This window comes from Saimiri boliviensis, chromosome 3 (genome assembly GCF_048565385.1).
Source record: "Saimiri boliviensis isolate mSaiBol1 chromosome 3, mSaiBol1.pri, whole genome shotgun sequence".
Classification (NCBI taxonomy): Eukaryota; Metazoa; Chordata; class Mammalia; order Primates; family Cebidae; genus Saimiri; species Saimiri boliviensis.
This window is the reverse complement of record NC_133451.1, coordinates 44,808,019-44,828,359: the sequence shown is the minus strand read 5'-3', so window position 1 is coordinate 44,828,359 and position 20,341 is coordinate 44,808,019. Positions and strand designations below refer to the sequence as shown.

The following is a 20,341-nucleotide window of genomic DNA, read 5'->3' as shown; positions in this document are numbered from 1 at the left end:
AGAGAGAGAGAGAAAAAAAAAGAGGTTTACCTAAATTAAGATATTGGAGAAAAATAATAAAGGAAATTATCACTAGCAGGTCTGTAACAATATTTTAAAGTACATTTTAACATGAAAGAGTTTATCTGCAAAATATTCATACATACTTTAAATACTCTAAAAACATGTAAAGTGCTTGTATTACAACTAATTTCATAAATAAACTTTATTGAAATTCAGACACAGTCTTGCTAACAATATCATGTTCTCACCATTTTTTAGGATTAAAAAATAAATATGATAATTTACAGTTTCTTTGGCAACAGGAGATGATTCATACAGATCTGACAATGCACTTAAGTGTTGTGGTTTTTTGTTTTAATTTTAACATAAAAATATTGTTTATTTATTTATTTGCTATTGGGAAAGCTGCCTGCTTATTTTTTCTTGAAATAAGCTACTTGAAATAATTCAACCAGAGCCTAGCTAAGCTCATCCCTTCTAGAAGCAGTTCTCAATTACATATGCAGTGAAGCAGTTTGACTGAGACCTTGTTCAACTGAAAGAGGCCAAAGCTAACTTGTTTATTCTTTTCACAAGAATATATAGCTAATAGTGTACACAGGTGTACTTTATCCCATTTTATGTGGCAAAAGTATTGATAAGCCAAAGGAGTGATATTTGTGATTAAAACTGATTTTCCCTCAATGTAGTTCTCTCTGTTTAAATTTTTTAGAATATATTTTTTGGAATTTTATAGTGTCTCGTTGTGTCTAAAACATTTACTATTTTGAAAGGAATTCAATTTTTTTTTAATTTCAGGAATATACAATTGATGTTTTCTTTCGACAAAAATGGAAAGATGAACGTTTAAAATTTAAAGGTCCGATGAACATCCTTCGACTCAACAATTTAATGGCTAGCAAAATCTGGACTCCAGATACCTTTTTTCACAATGGGAAAAAATCAGTAGCTCATAATATGACAATGCCAAATAAGTTGCTTCGAATCCAGGATGATGGGACTCTGCTGTATACAATGAGGTATGCCTTTAGGTTTGATGTGATGCATTTATATACTGAGAAATTCATGTGTTAAACAACCAGTCAATCTAGTTGTCAAGTATTAACAAAAGTTGAATGTTTTCTAACAGATTATTGAAGCACCCATAATATGTTTGCAAATGCTTTGATTAAAAAGAAAACTACATAAAATAGTATTTATGAGTTTGATTCTCATCTTGGTTCTTTAAATGCTCAGAATTGCCATTATTATTCAGAATTGATGTTTTTGGTTATTCTTCACACTCTATTTTTATTAAGTACAGTTTTAATAATATGACTTGAATTTGGTTTTCATCAGCATACAAGTTTAATTTCTTATCAGATATCCCATCAAAATTTTTGTTATTTCAAAGTAAGACTTTATTTATGTATTTATATTTATTTATTGAGATGAAGACTTGCTCTGTTGCCCAGACTGGAGTGCAGTGATGTGATCTCGACTCACTGCAACCTCCACCTCCCTGGTTCAAGTGGCTCTCCTCTCTCAGTCTCCTGAGTAGCTGAGACTACAGACCCGTACAACCACACCGGACTAGATTTTGTGTTTTTAGTAGAGATAGTGTTTTGCCATGTTGGCTAGGCTGGCCTGGAACTACTGGCTTCAAGTGATCCACCCACCTCCACTTCCCAAAGTGCTGGGATTACAGGCATGAGCTTCTGTAGCCAGCCTAATTTAACATTTTAATTCTCCTTATGAAGTTACTCCAGAGAAAAATAACTTTAAATTCAGAGACAAAGCTTTATTAATAAGGCTTACAAGTATATTGGATACCATAAACATGTAGTGGATTGAACCATATGAAATTGTCATTTTGTAACTCAAAAAGTATCCTAAAGCATTAAGTTTATGTTTTAAACTTTAATGAAATTTTACGGCAGAATAAATAAAATTTAACACCTATTACATCTTAAGTATGCTTATGATTTAATCTTGGGAAATAAGTTACTTGTATTATGTAAGAAAAAGATCACAAATCTAGTAAAAATTTGTGGAATCTAAAGATAAAATGTTTCATAAAAGATTTAAAACAAACATCTGACATCAGCATTATATATAGACAGAAACATGTATTCCAGTTATTTGATGTGTTGTCATTTCATAAGGTAAGTGCTAGATTTTAGTTATGAAAGTTATTTAAGAGGGACAACAATATAGTCCTATGCTATTTCTGATCTTTAAGAAAACATTTTTTGAGGACTCATTACTGGATGTTCATTGCCTACAATGGAAGTGCTAGCTAGTCTTTCTGCCTACCTCTCCCTCTGAATTTTGCAATATATTTAGATGCAGTGCCCTTGTTGACTTTGTACTTTGATCATTTCTGTGAATTAAGGCAATGATTAAAACTTTAGAATTTAAACAAAATGCAGGTACAGGATACATAGTATTTTGGAAAATATTGTATAAGTTTCTATTTAAATATTCTCTTAGAATTTAAGCCATAATAAATTGTTGGTCACATTATATGCTTTGCTCATTACAACAGATTCTTCTATAAATTTTATTTAGTATCTGCTATACTCACTTTGTCTTTATGTGAAATGGAATAATTGGAAATTTGCTTTATATCAAACTTTCTATGACTAATGTTTGTTGCGATCATGTAGATACAGACAAAATATGTAATTAATATTCTTAGTTTGTGTTTTATAATTTAGCCAACAATCTAATCTTGATTAGTTATTTCTAGGAAATACATCTGTATATGTATTTACATCTAGTTCTATATGTATAGCTGTGAATATATATGCAGTATATGATATTTATTCACAATTCACATATGTTGAAGGGAGCTCCTCTGAACTAATATTGAATTCTTTTATCAATTTTGCTATATGTTTGTCGATGAGATAATGGAGACATTAGTATTCTTTTAATGATAGAGTTATTTGTCCTTAAGATTTCAAGTGTTAATAGTGAGCTTAAGGAGGAAAGAGCCCTTTAAAATGCCTATGTAATTTCTTCATGTCTTAAGAAACTAAAATGGCTAAAGTATATTTTTAATTATTATCTTCAGTTATACTCAGAATTTGTATGTGTCAATATCTTCTGAGGGATCACCTAAATATGAAAGAACAAGAGTATTTACATATGAATGAGCCTAATAAAATGCTGTGATTAAGTCTCTACCTTCATCAAGTCTGTTGACAGTAGACACAAGTGATTTTTCTTGACTTAACCAATTTACTTAAACAAATAGTGGAATTTTGACTTTTAGGCTTACAGTTCAAGCTGAATGCCCAATGCACTTGGAGGATTTCCCAATGGATGCTCATTCGTGTCCTCTGAAATTTGGCAGCTGTAAGTACAGGAATGAAGGTACATGTTTTGGGTCAATAATATCAGGGCAAGTCAGCAGCACTCCTTAGTTGTCCAGGTATTTTTTTTTTCCTCAAATTATGAGTGGATTAACAATTGTCCAATAAGATACAGAAGTAAAAGGCATGCAAATTGCCCTTAAAGAACATCTCTCAAATTTCACTATAATTTAGTCATGGTGTTAAACAATTATCACTTATTTTTATTGCTAATAAAGAATATCATGTGTTTTAGTACATGTATAAAATTAGGCCATTTATAAAATTTATAAATGTATAAATTTAGACATGTATAAAATCAAGACCTAACTTGAAGGTTAGGGCTGTAATTTACTTCCTTTTCCAACTGCTAGAACCTTAAAAACTCAAAATAAATGTTAATTTTTCATTGACTAAGAATGAATTGGAAAGGATAGATTCTATAGTTTATTAAAGTGGCAATCAGCCTTTTGCAAATGACATGCACAGAAACTTAGTCTGTGCCACTGTCTTCTATTGTAACGAATGGAAGAATTTCTTTTTTATTTCTTAAATTAAGGGAGATAATGTAGCCGTATTGCTACATTTTGGCACCTTCTATGTACACAAAACATTTTAGAAAAGGGTCTGTACACCTGGGTAACAAGAGCGAAACTCCGTCTCAAAAAAAAAAAAAAAAAAAAAAAGAAAAGGGTCTGTGCAGTTGGCTGTTCTGTTCTTTAGATCATAGGGGTTATATCATGTATATCAAGCAGAAGCATTCATACTTCCAGAATAATTGAAAAAGGGGAAGGTTAAGTCATCTTCCTAGGCCCACATGACATTCTGGGTAGATTCAGCATGAATTCATGAACACAGCTAAGCAGTCTCTCTCTTGTGAGGGTGTCCTCTTGCCTGACCTTTTTAGAGACTGTGCTCTTTCTGGCACCATCATTGTTGTCACTTCTGAACAGCTTTTGAATTTTTATTCTCTGTCAAATAGAAATGCAGGGCTCTCTCCTGATTAAAACTATGTATCACTGAATAGTGTGCCTTCTCCTTACAAACTGTATCAAGCCAAAGAAAAGGAAGGAATGACAGCTCATATGAATGCAAAACTCTCTATTTTGATGATCATACTTTTGTGGTATGAGAAGAGCAGTCTTGTTTGTTGTTACAAACTGTGTCGCTTCTCAATTTTCTTTGAGAATCTCCCCTTTATTTAACTGCAAATCCTTCTTTTATTGTCATGGAAACCATAAGTTTAGTACCAGCATTTCTTCCAACATTATTTAAGATATTCAGTCATGTTATATAATGTAAACATGATGCTGAGAAAACCACAGCAGATGCAGCAGAGAAAGACTTATTTCCATTACATAAGTGGCATTATAGGAAAAATTGAAAGCCTTGATACCAAAGAAAAGATTAATTCAAGATGTAATCATGTTGTAAGAAGGATTTTTTTTGGCACGAAGGTATCAAATATAAATGATGTGATGGATATCTCCATTCTGAAAATGAAATAAGCACACTTGAAAATATTTTAAATGAAATTTAAAAATCTCTTGTACTGCATCTACAGAGTGGTAGAATATCACATGCTTGAGAATATAGTTTCTGTACTCAGAAGGAGCTATGAGCAACAGGTGAAGTGTGTTGCCAGGCTTTTTAGGTTTAAGTAATTATCACTAATTTTGTTTTCTTCACATTTATTTTCTGACACACTGAAAAAAAAAATTATGTTATTTTATTGTCTTTGACTATAGTAGATTCTGGATGCATAAGTATTAACAGTATGGGCATCAGTGTAGAGTAATATACAAGCCAAGCCAAACCTAACAATGTTTGCATAATAAATTTGGTTTGTTATGCAAGGCAGAAGCAGCTGTGACTTTTTCTTCTATTCATTTATTCCTTGCTTATTTGAAAGCCCTCTTATTCCCTACCCCTACTCCCCAAAAAGATTGGATTTCAGGAACTTTGTCATTGCCCTCAATTAAAGGAAGAATTTTTTTCTGTGTGCTTACAATTTTAAATTCAGTCTTGTTTTGTTTTATTCCTATTGTCTCATACCTTTCAATTGTTCCTTGTTGTTTAACTTGATTTTTAAATTTCTGAATGAAAGTCTAGGGATACTCCAATCATTAATCCCAGAGAAGCTGTAAATCATCTTCAGACTAAAAATTAATAGCTAAAAATAATTTTGATGTATTTTTCCTGGTTACTAAATATTAAGAATCAGTTGGTATAATCTGTTTAATGCAACATAGGAATAAAAAATGGGTTAATTAACATAAACAAGATTATTTAATGGCAGCCTAATTTAGAAGTGGAATTTATGATGAATTTTGTAAAACTGTCTTTCTCTCCCTTGATACTTTATTGAGAAACATTATTATGACCTCTTGGCTTATATGTGTGTTAATGTCTTCAGGAGAGGCTCTAATCTGCATTACATAACTTTCTGCTGCATTATTTTCACCAGACACAAATTTCAAAACTATATTTCTGTCTAACTAATGAAGTACAGTAATTGCTTTTTCAAAAGTCATGTGAAGAATCAGTCACTTTCTTTAATAAATTCTTGAGTTCTTCTCCAGATTTCCTTCTTCCATAACAGTAAAGAACATAATTAAAATACTATGAGTTAATTTATTAATCTAGTGAGGATGGACTGAGACTTTTTATTCTGTGTATCAGGCACTGTACCAGGTCCTGGAAGAATTGACACGAATCAGGCAGAGTTCCTGTCTATCAGTATCTCATTAGTGCCTTAAAAATGACATCTCTGTTACAGGGTTTCATTTTTACTTATTTATGTTTAAAAGAAACATTATAATTCAAAAGTGATTTATGCTACTTAAAAAAAAAACTTCATAATTTGTTGACAACTACAGAGTATTTTGAGCCCCTTCCAATGTAAAGTAGACCATTTGATGTATCTTTTTCCTACGTTCCATGCCATTTAAAATTTTATTGAGGAGAGAGCCAGAATATGTATTCAAGGGAAAAACAAAGCAAGCTATTTGATCTACAGATCAGTTGCTAGTTATCTACATTAGTAGTGTTGTTGTTTAGTCTTCTCAGGGTAATCAATCATTAGTGATTGATGAATTGAAATTACTTAACAAGAAAATTAAACCATAGAATAACTAAAATTCATTTATATGCAATCATATGAATGTTTCTCTGCTACTAAAAGTATATACATACATAAATATATACATATGCATTTTTAGAATCCTATTTTAAAAATTGTTTCGCATAATATAATTTGATCGTTAATGTAGGTAACTACATATGTAGTGATAGTGGTGTTTCACTGATATTAACATTTAGTAGAAACATTCAGAAAACTTGACAACATTGCAGTATGTCATTAAAAGACACAAACTCATAATCATTCACTCTGTTGTTACTGATACTTGAGTGGAAATTGATCTGTGATCACAGACTTTAGATCAAGTTCAGAACCAGGGTCACCACAGTACCATGCCATTAAAGCTAGGAAAGTTATAGATGACAGAGAATGATATTTCCAGTGTCCTGGAGAGCTGGAGTCAGAACTATTGCCAGCAACATATTGTCCTTTCCCTCCTTTAATTGGTGATGTGATTGTGATGCTGAGTTTTGTTAGGGGTAACTGTATCTCTAAACATTCTCACAAGTATAAGTGCATAGATGTTCTTCAAAGTGTCACTGATATAGCAAGAATTGCCTGTTATTCCACTGTGGAGGGACTCTGCCTACCTGGAGAGGTCACCTGTTCCCCAATGGGACATAAAGGGGTAAGAAAATGCAGTGCCAGAGAAAGGGGCGAGATCAGATATGTTGCCTGCTGCCAGCTCTGAAGTCATCTCACTTCTGCTAAGTTCTGCATCCTTGGCCAATAAATCAGAAAGTTATATCTGATCTGATTGCATTTTTCCTCTTTGTGCCAATCTGTAATTTAACTGGGATGCTATAAATATGTAGGCTAGTGTTATATGTGTGCATTAATTCCTTTAAAAATAAGCATGATTTTAAAAGGATTTGCAACTTGATGCAACTATAACATTATTATTTATCTTATATGTTCTATAATAATTATATTTTATTCTTCTCATGAAATGCATTGTATCATGATAACTAAGCCATTTAACTCTTAACTAGTGTACATTTATGTCCAAAAATTAATATAATTTTGACTTATGCTTTTTATCTTATGAGTGATTGATATTTATAAATAAGTGGTTTTACTGGACTGTGGGCATTTATAACCTGTTTACAACATTGTCTTCATATGCTACCTTAGGCCTAAGGGAGATGTTATAATTATCTCAGGGCCCAGTGATTGTAATAGACTAAGAAGAAATTTGCTTTTCACCTTTCAAAGTGGCTGCAATGAATATACTGTCATGGCCATGATCATCTTTTTTGGTCTGCTTCATGTCTCTCATATTGAAGTAAATTTAAATGAGACACTTTTCCCTAAAATTTGATGTTTAAGTATTAATATTAAAAGTATATAGTGATTGTATGAAATACACAACTGTACATATAGCATTAGATTGATGGCTCTTGTTTAAATGCTTAAAATATTTTTTCTGATTTCTTATAGATGCATATACAACTTCAGAGGTCACTTATATTTGGACTTACAATGCATCTGATTCAGTACAGGTTGCTCCTGATGGCTCTAGGTTAAATCAGTATGACCTTCTGGGCCAATCAATTGGAAAGGAGACAATTAAATCCAGTACAGGTTAGTAAAATTAGTCCTAAGAAAACGTGGTGCTTAAGAGTATTAAAAGGTTAAAGGACTTGGAGGTATGTCAGATGGCTTAAAATCATTTGCTCTTGAGGCCCAATAACTAGTTGCATAGACTGTGCTTGGAAGTTTTTTAGACATTTGGAATCTTAGGCCCCACTCCTTATTAAATCAGAATCTACATTTTAACAAGATTCCAAGATTAATAGTTGCATTGAAGTTTGAGGAACACTGGCCTAAAATGCACCATGTATTCACAATATACATGTTTTCTCAGAGTAGTAAATTTTAATTTTTACCTTCTGACAAGTGATAATTTCTTTTTTACTTTTTTTTTTTTTTTGAGATGGAGTCTTGCTCTGTTACAAGTCTGGAGTGCAGTGGTGTGATCTTGGCTCACTGCAATTTCTGCCTCCTGGGTTCAAGTGATTCTCCTGCCTCAGCCTCCAGAGTAGCTGGGACAACAGATGTGTGCCACCACACACAGCTAATTTTTAGCTCACACACAGGTGTGAGCTACCTTGTCCGGCTGACGAGTGATCATTTCCTTAGTTTTCTATTTTTTCACTCCTATTCTAGATAATTTATGATTATTCAACTTTTGATATTGATAGTTACTACAGGCCCATGTGGAAAGCTGATTCCCTCTGTGAGGGCCACCTTCACCTAAAAAAGCCCAGCAGTGTGGACCAATGATCTTACATCTGGCAATAATTAAAACCCAGGGAGCAGAAAGAAAGGTAGATATGGAGATTAGATAGGAGTAACTGAAGCAAATTAGAACAGACATAAAACAATGAGAAATTCAGAATTGGTGATAGGGTTAAAAGTGAGAAAATGTGGGCCAGAAGATCAGTCTTGGAAATCTGGCCAGAGATCAACATTTTTGGAGCCAGAGAGCACTGAGTTAGAACAATCAAAACAGAGATTTGAGGTTTATACTAATGAAAATGAAGGGCCTAACCAAGTAAAGTAAACCATTGGCAGAAAGCATTTATGAATCCTGAATTATTTTGGTCAATAAGCATGACTAAGAGAGGAAAACAAATGCAAATTGAACATCTCTAATTTGAAAATCTAAAATTCAAAATGCTTCAAAATAAAAAAAATAAAAAAAACTTTTTGAGTGCTGACATGATGCTCAAAGGAAATGTTCATTAGAGCATATTAGATTTTATATATTTGGAATAGGGATGCTCAATTTGTAATAATGTACATTTTGCAAAATCTGAAAAATCCACACTTAAAAACACTTCTAGTTCCACATATTTTAAAAAACAGGCATTTAACCTGTAAACATCATGGGATGTGCACTGCAAGTTTCTTGACATTATTAAAGTTCTCTTTGAAACACTCATGCTAAGCTAAGGAGGCTTTTAAAGGTGATATAAATTTCATGACATATATGTGATAGATTCTTTTTTAAAAAATTAGTTTTTGTTCCACCTCTGATCCTTTCTATTTCCAAAATGTTCCATCTATTGGTTATTACTCATTGAGCTTCTTAAATTTTTCTTCCAGGTGAATACACTGTAATGACAGCTCATTTCCACTTGAAAAGAAAAATTGGGTATTTTGTGATTCAGACATATCTGCCTTGCATCATGACTGTCATTCTCTCCCAAGTTTCATTCTGGCTTAACAGAGAATCTGTGCCTGCAAGAACTGTGTTTGGTGAGTGAATACACTCTTTGCAGTACAGCACATTATCTTTTATAGCATGCTTTCAAAAACATTACCTCTCTTGATCCTCAAACTAATTCTTTGTAGTATGTGGGGCAGGGAGCATTGTTTTTGTCTTATAGTTGAAGAAATAGGTTCAGAGAGGTAACATAGTGTTACACTGTTAAGATAGGATATAAACAGTATTCTGAAAACACACTCAGTCTTCTTTCTTGAAAATCATACTGCTCTTCAACATTTGTCCCTACTATATTTATATCAGGAGAATTTTCTTAGAGATTTTAATTTACAGTCTGACTACCATATTTCTAGGCTTTCTATATTTTTCCATTGTTTTTAAATGAAGAGAGATGATCTTACAATTTAAGTTAGAAACAGAGGGAGAAAAGGAGGGAGAGAAAGAGACCTCATTCACTTTTATTAGAGTATTCGATTTTCTTGAAGAAAACCGGGAAAAGGAATTTTTAAATTTAGAACATGAAATTCCATATTTCTAGACTTTAAATGTTTGTTTTGGTTTTGTTTTGAGATGACAAAATATATTAATACTTTAAATGAGAGAGAGAGGCTGGTGCAATGCTTCATATCTGTAGTCCTAGCACGTTGAAGACCAGGAAGGGAGGATTGCTTGAGTACAGGAGTTGGAGACCAGTCTGGGCAACATAGCAAGACCCTGTCTCTCTCTCTCAAAAAAAAAAAAAAAAAAAAAAGGCAAGCTTGGTGTCACACCTAGAGTTGCAGGTATTTTGGAGGCTGAGGCAGGTGGATTGCTGGAACCTGAAAGACTGAGGCTACAGTAAGCCATGATCATGCCATTGCATTCCAGCCTGAGTGATAGAGCAAGACTGTCTCAAAATAAAACAAACAACAAAATGAAAAGGAGAGGTATGTTATTCATTTCATGAGTTTATTTAATAACAAAGCTTTCATTTTCTTTATTAAAACCATGCAAAGGAATTTGCTTACTGCTTTTTGGATATATGGGTATATGAATTAGGGCAAGCACATTTTGTAACAAAGTATATTATCTTTGTGTGTTTGGTCCACTCATTCATTTGGGAGTGTTATTGAGAACTTACTTTGTTAGATACTGTACCAGGCCCTAGAGAGGCAAGTATGAATAAAATGTAGTCACTGCATTCAATTACTTGGTATAGTAGATAGCACAGTATAACCAGGAAGGATAATGACATCACAAGGTAAAGGTATTGTAAAAGAGGCATAGACAAGTTATCATAGAAAACAGCAGCATGGATCCTTCGTAGAGTTGAGTAAGTGGCTCAGTTAACATTTTTGTGCTGAGACTTGAAAGATGAGTAGGAGTTTCCCAGATAGATGAGATGGGCAAGAATCCTAGCTCAAAAGAATAGATTGTGTAGTGACATTAAGGTATGTTCATTGAAAGGGAACTGTTTAAAAATCCTAAAATTGCAGAACTAAAAGGAACTAATTGGAATGACCAGAAAATTGACAGTGCTCTGAAAGGATAATTTCAACATCTCTCTCTCATTCTCTCTCTCTCTCTCTCTCTCTCTCTCTCTCTCTCTCTCACACACACACACACACACACACACACACACACACAGAGAGAGAGAGAGAGAGAGAGAGAAATGGTATGTTCATTGAAAGGGAGCTTGTTTCACTGTCTGTGGAGATACAGATAGAAAATAAGTTGAGGCCTATATGAAAAGGGACTTATAGGTCATCATAATAAAATGAACTATTATTTTAACAGGTTATAGAAAGTCACTGTGGTGTTTTGGACCATAGCATGTCTAAAGCTCTCAGAACAATGCCTAGCATTTCATACATGCTATAAATTGTTAGCTCTTCTTCTTCAAAACCACTTTGTTGAGGTTGATTGACATGTAAAAATCTATATATATTTAATGTGTACAACTCCTTGAGTTTGAGGTGTAGGATACATCTGTGAAACTATCACCACCATCAAAGCTATAGACGTAGTTATTACCTCCCAAAATATTCTCTCACCTCCTTTATTACTGTTGAGTTGTGTGGAGGGAGGATTGGTAAAGATACTTAACATAAGATATACGCTCCTTGTAGATTTTCAGAAGACAGTATATTGTTGTTAGCTATAGGCACATGCTATAGTAGATCTCCAGAACTAATTTATCTTGCCTAACTAAAGATACTATTATTAATATGATAATATTTGTATTTTAGAAAGATATGGCATCTTTGCAGAGAATTAAAAGATAGAAATTACAAGAGGTAGGGAGAAAAGTTAGGAAGCTACTAAAATAGTTCAGGTGAGAAATGATTAGTTTATTTTAAAAGAAGACAGTAGCAAAAAAGAAATAAAAGGATCAAAAGATGTTTAGGAGAGAGAATCAATGGATGTGGTGAACGTATACAACAAGCATATAAAAAAGAATAGTTTAAGATAACATTTAGGATTTTTCTTGGATTATTAAAATGGATAAGGTTGCTATTAATAAAAGAAAAAAAGGAAGATAAAGGGCAAATAGGAAAACTGAGTGTAGTTTGAGTAATGTGTATTTTGATATTCCTTATACTATCAATTTGATCTTTAGTATACCAATAGAAATAAGTATCTGGAACACAGATGAATATTAGAAATATGTTGATAAATATGATCATTAGTCACTAGATAATAGAAGTTATAAATCTAGAATTTATTTCAAAGATAAATTAGGTGGGTGAATCTGATATCAGAGGACAGAATCTTTAAAAATCCTAAAATTGCAGAGTAAAAAGGAACTAATTGGAATGACCAGAAAATAAGGAAGGAAAACAGGGGATAACAGTGCTCTAAAAGAAAAAGAGGATGCTTTCAATCTCTCTCTCTCTCTCTCTCTCTCTCTCTCTCTCTCTCTCTCTCTCTCACACACACACACACACACACGTACTGAATATCTGATACCAAATGTACACTGATAAGTCTAAAATGCAGTGAGTGAATTTGACTAGTAGAAAGTTACTGATGGTAAGGAAATAAATGAGTAAAGTTGCTTTGGAGTGAAACAGGATTGAAATGGAAATAAGAGATGAGAAAGGAAAGGAGCTGAGCATAGAATAAATTTGGAAGAAGGGAAAGATTAAGACAGCTATAGAGACCGGTCTGGTATGCATGTTGCATACCTCCTTGCTAATTTTTTTCCAATGAAGTAGATTATAATATCTCTTTTTTAAGGGGGAAAGATATGAGACTCTAAAATTTTAGGTATCTTGTCTAAAACCTTAAGGCAGACATTACTCCAAGGCTCAGGTGCCTTCAACTACACTATGCTGCTGTCATGACTCTCCTTTAAGGGGAAGGGGTTCAAGAAGGAGTAAGGAAATTGAACATTTCTGTAGAAGACATAAGAAATTCTGATAAACAGGTACCTAAAGAAAATACTTATAATATGGTTGGATTGACAAAAAAAAGTAAACCCAATTTTCCAACATATAATAAGTGACACAAAGCAGGCTTTGTTGGTAGTTTACTTTTTCCAAATTTTTGCCTGGCTGTTTAACAAACCCACGTTTTTTTTAATCTTGGAAAAATATTTTGTATTATTACATTATTGGATGAACATGTTTGCTTAAAGACTACGCCACTATCAACATGATTCAAATGGTAAATAACCTCAAGATAGTATAGTGAGTTTAAATTGCAATCAAGTTGCGTAAGATTCATAACAAAACTGTTTTGCAGACTAGATTTGAGGGGAAAATTTTAGAAAGAACTAAACAAACACAACATGTATCAGAAATAAAGGGTAAGAAGAGGAGAGAATGAAGAGGATAGTAAAAAGAGCAATTTTTAACAAATGTATTCACCTATGAAAACTTTTTTAAAATTCAGGAATAAAGTTTTAAATCAGGATATGTCTGCCAAATCAAATTTAACTTAGGGTTATTATCATTTGTTTGTTATTATGCTGTCATTCATGTTTTCTTTGTACTAATATGATGCATGCTTATGATCTATTTATTTAAGAGATATATATCTTTATCGCATCCTATTATATACACACATATATAGGTACATGTATAGGATATCTATCTATCTATATCCCATATATGTACCTATATATATCTATATATATATATAGATATATAGATATATATCCTATATATAGGTACATATATAGGATATCTCTCTCTATATATATATTCTATATATACATATACATATATATATATATATACCTCTCATGTATGATATATATGAGAGACATATATATTGTAAATATATAGGATATATATCTCATATATAACTAACTATAGGATACACATATGAGATATATACATAGGATGTATATATGATATATATCATATGTGTATCCTATATATATCCTATATATAGGTAGGATATACATATGTATATATGATATATACATATATATGATAAATATCATATATGTTTATATGATAGGATATATATAGGCTATACATATGAGATATGTATAGGATATATATATGAGATATATATGATACACATATAATATATATCATATATACATCCTATATATATTTCTCATCTCATATGTGTATCCTATAGTTTTATATATATAATATATATATATATATATATATCCTTTATATATAAGTTATATATAGGATACATCCTATATAATATATATCCTATATATATGAGAGATATATATACAGGCTATTCTATATATCTCTTATATATTATATATGTGTGTGTATATATATGTATGTGTGTGTGTATATATATATATGTGTGTGTGTGTGTGTGTGTGTGTACACATATTCTTTGTATATATTTAAAGGGGAATTTATTAAGTAGCCTTAGCTGACATGAACAGGAGTTCCCACAATAGGCCATCTTTAAGCTGAGGAGCAAGGAAGCCATTCTGAGTCCCAAAGCTTAAGAACTTAGAGTCTGATGTTGGATGACAGGAAGCATCCATCATGAGAGAAATATGTAGGCTGGGAAGCTAAGCCAATCTAGTCTTTTCACGTTTTTCTACCTGCTTTATATTCTGGCTAAGCTGGCAGCTGATTAGATGGCTTCCACCCAGATTAAGGGTGGGTCTGCCTTTCCCAGCCCATTGAATCAAATGTTAATCTCCTTTTGCAGCACCCTCATGGACACACCCAGGATCAATACTTTGCATCTTTCAGTCCAATCAAGTTGACACTAGGTATTTACCATCCCAAGTCCACCCCTTATCAACTTGATTCTATACACATCTCATGAGATCATACATAATCTTCAAATAAAGACAATAATAATGTCATAATTACTCCTAAGATAATACAACTATCCTTCATGCAATGGGAAATGCACCACTCCTTAAATCAAATGCTAATACATAAAGTTAACAATATGAGGTTAATAAATCTTGTGTCACATGATAAAGGAAAAAGGGAACAAAATGAAGACATTTTCTTAGTACAGGTGTATACATGCACAAACATGTTTTTAACAAAAGAAAGAGGAAATATTTATGACAATTACTGTCCTTGTATCTGCAAATGGTCACATGGTTATAGTTGGTATTGATGACTAGCTTCACCTTCTACTACCCATTCTATATTTTCTTTGCCTTCAGCAAGCACCTGGGCAGATCATGTTTTTTGATTGTTTGTTTGTTTGTTTGTTTTGTTTTGTTTTGTTTTTTGTTTTTTTTGTCCTTGGTGGAGTGATCTAAACCTTCATTCCTGAAGGATCTGGGCAGTCCTGCTTGGTTTGGGCTGTTAGAGTTTCCAATTGACCTTAATCGCAGGACATGGTAATACTAAGAGATGCCTTAATGCCTTAATGTATCTCCTGTGTTCCATGCATGTTCTTCCCTACCTTTGTTATAGAGTAGTAGATTGGTTTCATCTTGATATAACCCAGCAAACACTGTAACTACCTCCTTAGCCTATAGACTTAAAGGACACACACACACAAAGTGTCCAGGTGGCAATCTTAATTTCCAGTTTAATGGAATCATTCATGTGTCCTCTGTTGCCAGTGTTCCTGTCTCTAAAACTAAGAACTCTAGGCCAGCAGAACATAATGTTGTGGAAATAGGAAGCAAACATTTTGCAGTGGATCACTAGGGGTGAGTTGAGTGGTGCCACTTATTCTTCCACCCCTTGATTCCTGGACCCATGAATCTTGGCTATGGTAAAAACATTACCATAAAGGAGATGCTGATTCATAACATACATGGCATTCTGGAGAACTTTGCCCCTGCCCTGCAAGATATTGTCACCTCGTTGGCACTGTAAATGTGACTTCAAAAGGCCATTCCACCATTCTATCAATCCAGCTGCTTCAGGATGGTGGGGAATATGATAGGACAAGTGAATTCCATGAGCATGAACCCACTGCCTCACTTATTTAGCCATAAAGTCAGTGCCTTGGTCAGAAGGAATGCTGTGTGGAATACTATAATGGTGGATAAGGCATTCCATGAGTCCACAGATGGTAGTCTTGGCAGAAGCATTACATGCAGGATAGGCAAACCCATATCTGGCATAAGTGTCCATTCAAGTGATAGCAAACCTCTGCACTTCCCATGATGGAAGAGGTTCATTATAGTCAACCTGCTACCAGGTAGCTGTTTGATCACCCAGAGGCATGGTGCCATATCAGGAGTCAGTACTGCTCTCTGTTGCTGGCAAATTAGGGACTCAGCAGTGGCCATAACCAAGTCAGCCTTGGTGATGGGAAGTTCATGTTGCTGAGCTGAGCCCATGTGTAACCTTCATCCCTCTCACCATGAACACATTGTTCATGGACCCTTTGGGCGATGACAGGGGTGGCTGAGGAAAGAGGTTGGTGGTGTCCATAGACTGGATTATTATATCTGTCATTAAAATCCTCTCTGCTGAGGTCACCCATTGGTGAGCACTCACATAGGATACAAATATCTTCACAGTTATTAACCACTCAAAGGGGTCCTTCCACCTGCCTCTTCCCCAAATTCCTTTGTCACCAGTTTTCCAAACATACTTCTTCCAAGTCCCTGACCATCCAGGCAAACATGTGTCTTTACAATAGAATAATTTATGTTCCTTTGGGTATATACCCAGTAATGAGCTTGTTGGCTCAAATGGTATTTCTGCTTTTAAATCTTTAAGGAATTGCTATACTGTCTTCCACAGTGATTGAACTAATTTACACTCACATCAACAGTGCATAAGCTTTCCATTTTCTCCACATCCTTGCCAGCATCTGTTTTTTGTTTACTTTTTTTTTAAAATAATAGCCATTCTGACTGTGTCAGATGGTATCTCATTGTGATTTTTATTTGCATTTCTTCTAATGATCAATAACATCGAGTTTTATATGATTGTTGGCAACATGTACACCTTCCTTTGAAAAGTGTCTGTTAATGTCCTTTGTCTGCTTTTAATGGTTTTTTCCTTTTCATAAGTTTGTTTAAGTTCCTTACAGATGTTGGATATTAGACCTTTTCAGATGCATGGTTTGCAAAAATTTTCTCCCAATCTGTAAGTTGTCTTTACACTCTGTTGATATTTTTCTTTACATCTTTAGTTTAGTTTAATTAGATGCTCTTTAGTTTTATTAGATCCCATTTACCAATTTTTAATTTTGTTGCAATTGCTTTAGTTGTTTTCATCATGAAATCTTTGCCTGTTTTTATGTCCAGAATGGTATTGCCTACATTGTGTTCGAGGGTTTTTATAGTTTTAGACTTTCCATTTAAGTCTTTGATTCACCTTGAGTTAATTTTTGTGTATGGTGTAAGAAAGGGGTACAGTTTCAATCTTCTGCATGTGGCTATCCAGTTATGTTAGCACCAGTTATTGAATGGGGAATCCTTATTTGCTTTTGTCAGGTTTGTTAAGATCAAATAGTTGTAGGTATGAAGCCTATTTGCAGTTTACATCATCCTGTATCTGAAAAACCTCATAGTGTCAGCCCAAAAGCTCCTTAAGCTAATAAACAACTTTTCAAATTCTCAGGATACAAAATTAGTGTACAAAAATCACAAACATTTCTATACACCAACAACAGTCAAGCTGAGAGCCAAATCAGGAACATATTCCCATTCAAAATTGCCCAGGATTGCTTTGTGAAGTATGGTCATTGATATGGTTTGGCTGTGTCCCTTCCCAAATCTCATCTTGAATTGTAGCTCTCACAATTCCCACCTGTCATGGGAGAAAACCAGTGTGAGGTGATTGAGTCATGGGGGTAGGTTTTTCCTGTGCTATTCTCATGAGAGCAAATAAGTCTCATGAGATATGACAGTTTTATAAGGGGGTGTTTCCCTGCACAAGCTCACTATTTGCCTACTGCTATCCATTGCTCCTCTGTGCCTTACACCATGATTGTGAGGCCTCTCAAACTATGTGGAATTGTATAAGTCCATTAAACCTCTTTCTTTTGTAAATAGCCCGATCTTGGCTTTATCTTTATCTGCAACATGAAACTGGACTAATACAGCTATTTTAACAATATTGATTCTTGCTACCCATGAGCATGGATAGCTAGTAATACAGGTAAAATTCATACACAATCAGAAAAGATCCTTAATAGTCTGAAAAATCCTAAGCAAGAAGAACAAAACTGGAGGAATCATGCTATCTGCTAATTGATTTTAAATAGGGGTGCTAAAATTATTCAATGGGGAAAGAATAATCTCTTTATCAAATGGCACTGTTATAGCTGGATAAATGCCACATGCAAAAGAATGAAGTTGGACTACCTACCTTACTTAAGAAACAATAATTAACTCAAATAGATAAGAAATATATAATATCTGAACATAGCACCTAAAATAAAAAACTATTAGAAATAAACATAAGGATAAATCTTCATGATCCTGTATTTAAAAATGAATTAATTCTTAGATTTAACACCAAAAGCACAAGCAACGTTAAGTAAATAAATGAAAATTTTTATATCATGAAAAACTTTTGTGTATCAAAGAACATTATCAAGTACGTGAAGACAGCTTACAAACGATGAAAATCTATTTGCAAATATTTTATCTGATTAGGTTTTAATATCTAGAATGTATAAGTAGCTAAGCCATAAGCAAAAATATAAACAATTAATTCTAAAAACTGGGCAAAGACTTGAATAGACTTTTCATCAAAGGAAGTATACAACTGACAAACAAGCACATGATATGGTATACAATACTATTGGTCATTAAGGCAATTCAAATGAAACCCACAGTGTGATACATTTTATAACCACTGGGTTGGCTATATAATTATTTTTTAAAATATAATAATCATTGGCAAGGGTGTAGAAAAATAGGAATCCTTGTATATTGCTGTTGAAAATTTAACATGCTGCATCCACTGTGAACAAGTTTAGTTGTTCCTAACAAAGTTAAACAAAAAATTATCACATGACCCTGTAATTCTACCACTAAATATATATCCAAGAGTAATAAAAATATATGTTCAAACAGAAAAATGTACATGGATGTTTATAGCAGCATTATTCTCAATAATCAAATAGTGGAAACAAAATTTTCATTAACAGTTGAATATACAAAATATAGTATATACTTACAATAGGACATTATTTATCCATAAAAAGGATTGAGTACTGACATATGCTACAATCTGGATGAATTTTTAAAATTCTATGCTTAGTGAAAGAAACCAGACAAAAATGGTCATATAGTATATGATTCCTTTATATAAATTATCCAGATAGACAAATCCATAGAGACAGAAATGATTAAGTGGTTGCCAGTGGATAGGAATGGAATAAATGAAGAGTGATTACTTAATAGAGACAGAGTATTCTTTTGGGATAGTTTTAAAAAGTTTTGAAACTAGAGAGAGAGAGAGAGAGAGAGAGAGTGGTTGCAGAACATTATAAATGCATAAATTGCATTGAATTGTATAATTTAAAATGATAAATTGTATATGATATGAATCTCTCCTCAGTAAAATAATTTTTAAAAGTAATAAGCTTAAAAATAGCAATGAATTTGTATTCCAAGGATTTCCCAGGAATAAGAAGAATCTTCTCAAATATCTATTAAAAACTTTGCAAGTTATTGCACCAATACCAAAGCCATAGGTGTGCCGAAAGCTGAAAAGAAATGTTTTATGCAAATGACTTAAAAAACAAGGTTGCATGATTTTCAGAGCACAAATAATACAGAAAATAGTTTCAGGGAATGATTATATAGTAATGAAAACCAGAAAGGAAATAAATGGGACAGAAATTATATTTCAGAAAGACCTAAATTAATTTGCAACTATGTGATAAATCTCTAATAAAATAATGAATTATCTGTTTAATAAAGATTATAAGGAAAATTAAATAGTGTATTGAGGTAAATAAAGACAGAAATTTCCTAGAATAAGTCAAATGGGTGTATATTTTAATGGGAACCAACAGGAGACTCTACCCATCCTAGTACAGAGGTGAGATACATAGATGAATAGATATTTAACTTAAAATCAACAGAAGGTGTCAAGGCTGCCAGGTTTAATTTTTTTTGTATCAAATGTATGAATGTTTTTATAAAGACTGATAATAAATATAACATACATAAAATAAAAAATCCAGACAATTTGAATGTGTAAATTTTATATGAGTTCTCTACAATATCACTTTAAAGATTCAAAAATCGTATTTTATGTAAGT

The 20,341-nt window shown here is 33.0% G+C and overlaps 1 protein-coding gene across 7 annotated transcripts in view; it reads left to right on the top strand.

The window, feature by feature from the left end:
• GABRA2 (gamma-aminobutyric acid type A receptor subunit alpha2) overlaps window positions 1-20,341 on the top strand; it is a 146,135-nt gene that overhangs the window by 82,149 nt on the left and 43,645 nt on the right. For all 7 annotated transcript variants that reach the window (XM_074396081.1, XM_039468584.2, XM_074396079.1 and 4 more), the window contains 4 exons: window positions 802-1,022; window positions 3,263-3,345; window positions 7,924-8,067; window positions 9,595-9,747. In XM_074396081.1, the coding sequence (XP_074252182.1) occupies window positions 802-1,022; window positions 3,263-3,345; window positions 7,924-8,067; window positions 9,595-9,747 (601 nt within the window). The remainder of the gene's footprint in view (window positions 1-801; window positions 1,023-3,262; window positions 3,346-7,923; window positions 8,068-9,594; window positions 9,748-20,341) is intronic.